Source organism: Micrasema longulum, unplaced genomic scaffold, assembly GCF_059751315.1.
Source record: "Micrasema longulum isolate JH-2025_06_02 unplaced genomic scaffold, ASM5975131v1 h1tg000024l, whole genome shotgun sequence".
NCBI lineage: Eukaryota > Metazoa > Arthropoda > Insecta > Trichoptera > Brachycentridae > Micrasema > Micrasema longulum.
In genome coordinates, this window is record NW_028277232.1 from 696,640 (window position 1) to 705,039 (window position 8,400).

Genomic DNA, 8,400 nt, shown 5'->3' on the forward strand with positions numbered 1-8,400 from the left:
TTGAAAAAATAAAAAAATATATATGGTATTTGCAATATCCAACAGTGCACAAGACAATAAAATAGGAAACATTATATTATTATATTCAAATTTTATTAACATAATTGAGTTTTCTAAGAAAAGAACCCTTAATGAGGAACGCAATTAGCTGTGGTTTTAATATGTATTTTCAATCACCAAAAAATCCGAGTTTGACTCAAATAAATGTGTAGTTCCAAGAATCAACAGTGCTTATCATGGAGTGTGCATAAATGTTTCGGTGAATTCTATTTTTAATAAGCTAGTGATAATTAACTCAGTAGGTATATAAATAAAATGATTTATTTCATTGTTTGGTAATATTATTACTAAAAAAAAACTAAAACCAGCACTATATCCAGAATGCAAAGCTGAGATAAGCTTTGTAGAACAAAATAAAAAAAAGTCTTTTATGATGGTTCGCTCATGCGGAACGAATAAATGATGGATGTAGAAGTCGATGAAGGTCGAGAAATACGTGGCATGGTCAAGTACAATAAATATTTGAGTTGTCCCATGTCGGAATAATCGGCGTGCGCGCATGAGAAGATGCATGAATGTGAAAGAAGCATGCCACGTGTGCCAGGACAGAGAGGTATAGCGTTCTATTCTCTCTGCCTACCCCTTTGGAGAAATGGCGTGATGTTTAGTTATTTAGTTAGTTATTGAGCATAGCATAAATATGATGCGAGTATGCCTAAATTTATAAGTACAACAAGTGCTTGAAAGTGGACATATGAATTATTCTCGTGAAGATATATGATTCCAGGATAGATTGGTGTGGCGTTCTACCTTCTCTGCCTACCCCTTTATAGAAATGCCGTAACGACTAGTTACTAGTTAGTCGTTTATTATTAATTATATTAGGTAATTAAATTTATGACAATACATACGGTTGAATGAAGAGTATCGCAATTGTAATTTTCTCCATCATCAGCTTCATTTAAACTACTGGAAACAATATGCTTGTCTGTAGAAGATCTTTGGGCAGCCAATTCCCTTTTCCTGAAACACGTTTATTGTTTAGGTGGGTAGAGGTATATATATATTTTTTTAAATGCACTAACAATCAACATAACATCAAGTATCCATCAAAGATGTTGCTACATTATCTCTGGTTAAATCACGTCTGAAGAAAAATCTCTTTTTTACTCCTTAATTTCTCCTCCTTCCCTCTTTTTTTCATTTTTCCCATTGAGTAATAGTTTTGATCTAAGGTAATTTATAAACAAATACGTTTACTTCTATTTTTATATGTTCTGTAACTTGAATTAATAAAATAAAACTATTATTTTATTGGTTGGTTGGAAAAAATTGCCATTTGGCAATAAGCCCGCCAATGTACAAATAACATTATGTACAAAACGTTAAATAAATAAATATTTATTGGATAATTCAAGGCCTCAGAAAACAAATCAATCAGTTGGTAATGTCGTTTCAGTTTCTATGAAGCTCTGCGCCTCATATATAATATGCTAAAGAATACTCGATTCCGAATCACACTGTAGTTATACATGCGAAAATATAAAAAAAATTCTTACCTCTTTCTTTCTTCATTTATCTTGTCAAATCTTTTGGTCTTGTTACGACATTTATGTTTTCTTGTAAAACCTTTAGCTTTAATTGTTTTGGAACCCATTTTTAATTCACAAACTTTAAAAAATCACAGAAGAAACGTCCCGAAAAATTCGACACAGAAAACACGTCCGTACTCGGTGAACGCCCGAGAGAACTGATACCAAACTGTACGTTTTATATATGATTGATTCTCAATGAAAATACATGATTTTATAATATTAATTACATTTATATTTTAGCATTTTTTGAAAAATAAAAAATATCTGTAACTAGAAAAATGTGTGTTGTATAGAGAAATGTAAAAAAAAAATCAATTTTAAAAGTAATATACATAAGAAAGAGCCATTTAGTTTCAACAGTTTAACCCAAAATGGACTCTGAAAGAATTGTATTTTACGAAAATTATATGCTTTTTTTCAAAAAACCAACTCATCATCGGCTTAGATAAATAATAGATCTTTCAATAACTACAATAAAACATGTTACAATATATTATCTAAATATAGATAATTTGTGTTGAAAATGTTGAAAAAAACGAAAAGTGCACTTTTCCTTGCAATTTTTTAGTCAAATAAAATTTTAAAAAAACATTTTTACTTCATCAGTTTACTAGATAAATGTTTAATCTTTTATGTGGTTTAAAAAAAAAATTGTTATACTTATTATTAGACTCTAAATTTTAGTTTGAAAACTGCCTTTTTTTGCTCCGCGCTGGATGGATCGCCTTAAAAGAAAAAAAAATAGGCAAATTCTGCTTTTCATACAGAAAACTGAATTTTACTTTGTAGATAAAATTGAAGATAAATGTAAACTTCCCATTATAATCGGGACCCTGTTAAGAGAGACATGAAATATTTATTTAAAGGGGTAATTTTGGACAACGATATTTATTTCATGGTCCCAAGTCTGACACCTTAATCGTGTGACTGATTTATTGCCTACATATTTTTTTTATTATTTTTTTTATTCCATTTTATATTAAAAAGTAATACCTTATAAAAAATCCGTGCTACGGCAGAATAACATATATTCTTCTTTCTGTGCCATATCGGGTCTTCCCAACGTTGGCGATCACTCTTGAGTAGGCATTCCGGTCCTGTGTCAACTGGAACAGCGCCTCAACCCCGCGCACTCCCGTCCAGTCGCGGATGTTTCTCAGCCAGGACATATGTCGCCTTCCAACTCCACGTTTTTCTTTGATCTTCCCCATCATGCTCAGCTGTAGAAGCGCATATTTACTTCACCGCATGATATGACCCAGATATGCGAGTTTTCTCTGTTTTATTGAATACAGTACTTCTTTTTCGGCACTGATTCGTCTCAGCACCTCCGCGTTGGTCACTAAATCTATCCACAAGATTCTCAGCATTTTCCGGTAAAGCCACATCTCAAAAGTTTCTAATCGGTTCATGGAGATCACCTTGAGAGTCCATGTTTCAACCTCGTAGAGCAGTATTAACCAGACATAGCACTTGACCATCTTCTGTCTCAGTTTTAAATTAAGACTATCACTGCAGAAGAATTATTCTATGCCATCGAATGCTGATCGTGCTATCTATATTCTGCATCTAATATCCCTATCCGGATCCATATCAGAAGTGATTTGACTGCCGAGGTATTTAAATTTAGTCACTCTCTCGATTGTTCGACCATTTATTCGCAATACAGCATTATTGTACGGGTTTCGGCTAAACACCATCATATTTGTTTTGGCCACATTGATGTTCAAGCCCATTACTCTACCAGCTTCGTCAATTGTACTAAGACGTTCCTGAAGGACACATGCGTTGTCAGCCAGGATAACGGAATCGTCAGCATATCTGATGTTATTGATAATTTTGTCGTTAATTCTTATTCCCTTCCTGACATCAGAGAGAGCATTCTTAAATATCATGTCCTAGTATAAGTTCAAAAGTAAGAGCGATGATTTGCAGCCTTATCTTACTCCACGCTTAATTGCAATATCTCTCGTTACATTGTGACCTAATCTTATCACAGCTGTCTGCTGTCAGTAAAGATTCTTTATGAAATGAACATCCTTGTCATCCAGCTGGCACTCCTGTAACAGTTTCAGTATTAACTCTGAGTGCTTTACTCTGTCGAATGCCTTCTCGTGGTCAATAAAGCAAGCAAAAACGTCTTTTCGCTGATGTCGACATTTTAGTAGAAGGATATTCATTCCTAATAGTGCTTCACGTGTACCAAAGGCTTTCCTAAATCCAAACTAACATATATGTTTATATATATATCTCCGTATACATACACACACAAAGTAATAACAATGTTACCGATTGGTCCGCCAAGTCAGTGCCGTATGCGCCATTAGATGCGAGTGAGAGAAGGAAATGATGCCGTTAAAATGGAAAACAATTATTCTCATTTCGCGTCTGTAATGTCATGACCACTGGCCATTATATTTTCCACAGGTGCATAGTGCGGTTAAGTTTAAACCACCTGCAGCTTGGTGGTGCCGTTATAATGGGAGGTGTCGTGTCATAACCAATAACCATAGCGGCTTTCATTGCTTCAACTTGAATAAAAATATAAATGTACCATTTACGAGTGTAAGCTCATTCATTGGTCGAAAAAATCGCAAATGTAAGTACCTATACTATAATATTGATATTTTTTGTACCAAAAATATGCTTTCATAGACAATTATTTAATTTAAAATATATTTTAAACTTCTTATTTTTAAGATAATGTAGAAGTCTAGGAATCCACAGGGCTTATGACCTATCATTGGCTGGTTTAAGTAGCCACTTTACACACTGTGCAACTTTTATATGTTGACGTTTCAGCTCTTAAATTTCATGAACGTCAACAGATGGAAGAATCGAAGAAATATAAATGTTCAAATATAGGCAAAATCAACAATACTTTTAGTTTGTCCAAATTTTTGTAGACAAAGACTGGATTCAGCTCCCCGAGGAGCTGTCAATATTAACATATTACAACAGAGATGAAGAACATTTTAAAGAAGGTAATACAGAAGTCTAGGCATCTACAGGGCTTACGACCTGTCAATGGCTGGTTTAAGTGGCCAAATTACACTCTGTGTATCAATAACATTTCCAGACGTTGCCTAGTATATGGGTGAAATAATTCAATTAAATGAATCTCACTCGCATAAATAAAGGTTTCAGCTCTTCAACTTCACAAACATCAACAGATGGAAGAATTGAAAAAATATAGATGTTCAAATATGGGCAGAATGGTAAATGTTAGAAAGTGTGTAAAGTGGCCACTTAAACCAGCCATTGACAGGTCATAAGCCCTGTTGATGCCTAGACTTCTGCATTCTCGTCTCTAAAATGTTATTCATCTCTGTTGTAATATGTTAATATTAACACTTCCTCAGGGGGTTAAATCCAGTCCCTGTCTACAAAAATTTGGACAAGCTAGAAACAAAGTTCTTATTTTAGTTTCAGTTTTTAAATATAGCCGTTGGTTATCTGAAAAAAGAATCAAGAAAATAAAAAATCAATTATGATAACAATATCGTTAAAGAAATACCAAATTTTCTGGAAACTCAATGGTAAGAAGAGTGAGGAGAAAGGACAAAGGGCGTTTTTATTTATAGTGTTACTTATAGAAATTTAAATTCTATAATTACAGTATAATAAATGCCCCAACCGAGTATAGCGTAGGGGATGAAAAAGATGAATGGTACAATGTGCTGTTACAAACTTACGACACATATCCCAGTAATGATGTGTGACTAAAAAAAAACCGCTTGCATACAGCACTGTGGATTTAGAAATGATATTTTAAAAGTTAATTCTAAATTTCACTTTGCTACAACTTACCGTTGAAAATTTCGGTTTTATACCGAAGAGCTTTGAAATTTTTAACAATTAAAACGGTACGGTATATCTTAAAATCTGAACTCACAAGTTGATTTTTAATTTCTTGTCGCTACGAATTACCGCTGAAAAGCTCTATGTATACCGGGAAAGTCCGAAAAAAAGTTATACTAAAAACATCACGGTTCGTAAGACAAAGGCGGTTTGCATACAATGGAACTTGCAAAAGCGTATCAAGCGATCAAAGATGGCCGTAATTATTCACGAAATAATGACACATCCCCGCCGATTCTAATAAAATCAGAATCAAACCTAAATAAAATATTTAAGTGACTTTATTTCATAGTTCTCTCTTCGTACTAACATTTCTATTATATTTTTTGTACAATTATTTCAGGGCTTACAATATACTCAATATCACCATACTATCTCTCTACATTTTAGATGTAAATCGTGGCGTAAAATTCTTTGTAAAGTGGTCCTCTTGATGTCTGAGGCTTGGCTTCTATTGCGAGTCGATTGTTGCGGATGTTCCCTAACTGATTCAAAAACACGCTGAATAATTTCTGGTATCCTCACCGACTTTGGGCGGCCTTCATTTATTATTATTTTTGTTTAGCCGGGTATTTCAAACATTTCGATCCATTTTCGAATAGACTTTGCGCTTGGTGCTTGACTTATGTCTCGTAAACCAAAGTGAGCACGGTATATTCAACTAGAAATTGTCACGGAATAATTGTTTACGTAATATATACGAACACAAAATGCACACAAACGAAAAAAACTAATGATCATAAATGTCAACCGTATTCTATTAAGGGAAAATAGTAGTTTCTTAAAATTGTTCTGGATTGTTTATTGTTTACTGTTGTTCGCCAAGTAAAATTCTATTCTCTTTTAATATTAGGGTTAGGAACAACGTACATTATGCTCTGTAGTCATTAACCCTATATTGAAGCCTGCGACAGTTGATACGCGTGTGAACAAATATAGAAGCAACGTTCACATTCTATCACTTCTTCATAATATTTTAAATAATCCCACTTCGCCTGTTTATCTGAGAGAGCTCTTCCAACTTCTTTCAAACACGGACTATCTCTTCGTTCTAGTGACGAGAGAACCCTTTTAATACCCTTTCATCGCTCCAATTTTCTTGCCTCCTCTTTCACAGTAGTAGCTGCTCGATTGTGGAATAATCTACCCACTAATGTTAGAGACGCCCCATTTTTATTTACATTTTAAAAAAAAATAAAATAAAAATAACTGCACATACAAATAGTGTAGCGAGAGATTTTTTTAAAAAATATATGTAAATCAATAAACGTAGTATTGTATATAATTGGTACACATATTATTTATATTTTTATGCATTTCATTGCTTTATATTTGTTTTATTATATATTATACTGTATTATTTATGTTTAAGTAACATGTATTCTTGGCACATATATTTACTTTATATTTGTATAATAATGATTTTTAATATCTTACATTTGATTAGCTAGGCATTTATAATTAAGTAGTTTTAGTTTTTCTTTTTTATGTTATTGTTTTATTAGTATATGACTGCTTACGCTCTAAAGATAGAAAATCTATATCTTATAAAATACTATGCCATGTCAGCTGGAGACTATCATCAACAGAGAACACTCCGTTTTCATTTTACATTAATTGGTTTTATATAGATTCCCTGTTATTAAGTATGTGTATTATTTTTTGCAAATAATTAAAAAATAATTTTTTAAAAAATAAAAAATTAAGTCAAGATTGAAATGTCACTATCTAAATATTTAAGTTGTTCCTTTATCTTTCTTCTTTCCTTTCCATCCCCTCTCCTCTCTTTAAAATAAAGTGTTATTTTTTTATGTATTTTTATTTTCTTTATCTTTGTTTTTAATTTTTGTATAAAATTGTATAATTCAATATTTCCCTGTACTTGTAATTTTCTCAAACTGAACGGTTTGAGTAGGTAGGAAGAAATTGCCTTAAGGCAATATGCCCGCCCTTGTATAAGTGTTCAAATAAAATAAATAAATTAATTGCGTGTTAGATTGTATTTTTTATTTTCTACAAAAAGCATTGTATTTTTTGGTGGTTTTGAAAGGACAGAAAAATTAATAGCAAAATCAAAGACAGCAGGGAAAAAACAAAAAACTTATAGGACAATGAATTCAGACGATCAAACGAGCCAACGAGTCACCGTTTTCCGATTTCACAAAGAAGTATACGTTGAACCACTGGATGTGGATTTGATCCAATTTATGATGTGAAGCGTGCTGGCACGATGTGTGCACTGACTACATTGGTTTCGGAGCATCAAATAGTAAGTAGTTCACGAAAAACTAAAGTTGTTGCGCCTGCAATATCTGTTAAGGATTTTTTTTTAAATTTTTCATTAAGATTACACAACTTTGCTTCAGCAAAATAAACTTAAGTATTAATTCATAATAAGATTGCGTATTTTTTCCTTTGTTATCAATAAAAAAGAATTAATCCTTCATCGAAAGGTGGGTACTTTGACCAAATTATCTACTTATTTTTTTTAATGCCACTTAACCGATATTGCAGACACAATGACAATATGCGTGCACTTACCTTGTACGAAGAAATGGTTGTGCGTACTCCTTACTATAGTTGGAAATAGTGCGCAAAAAAAATGTTTTTTTTATTCGCATTTTTTTACGCTTTTAGAATTATTCATTGATTAGAAACGTATTTTTATATCAATTTTACATGTGGGTTTTTTCGTTCCAAAATGTATTAAAATAAAAAATAAATTAAGTTTACGCGGTTTGCTTGCTTCATCCCACATTGATCAACGTTACAATAACACATAACCATGTGAATAGTCCTGACAACTTTAAGTGTGTGAGTGGTAAAGTAATTTTGAAACTTCAAAAATATTTTTTTTTAAAGTTACGAACAAATATGCTTTATTTTGTATATCAGTGTTGTTTTTATTATTATTTCTGATAAATGCAGGCCGATCTGATGTTAC

The 8,400-nt window shown here is 32.4% G+C and overlaps 1 protein-coding gene across 1 annotated transcript; it reads right to left on the reverse strand.

The window, feature by feature from the left end:
* Positions 1 to 3,151: 3,151 nt before the first annotated feature.
* On the reverse strand, positions 3,152 to 3,490 carry LOC148285559 (uncharacterized). Its single transcript, XM_088243738.1, has one exon. It carries the CDS (start codon positions 3,488 to 3,490, stop codon positions 3,152 to 3,154), a length of 339 nt encoding a protein of 112 aa, XP_088099864.1.
* Positions 3,491 to 8,400: the final 4,910 nt, after the last annotated feature.

Bases quoted from the DNA above. Each gene is read 5' to 3' on its own strand.
- LOC148285559 (XM_088243738.1), bottom strand. From the start codon at position 3,490: ATGATATTTAAGAATGCTCTCTCTGATGTCAGGAAGGGAATAAGAATT.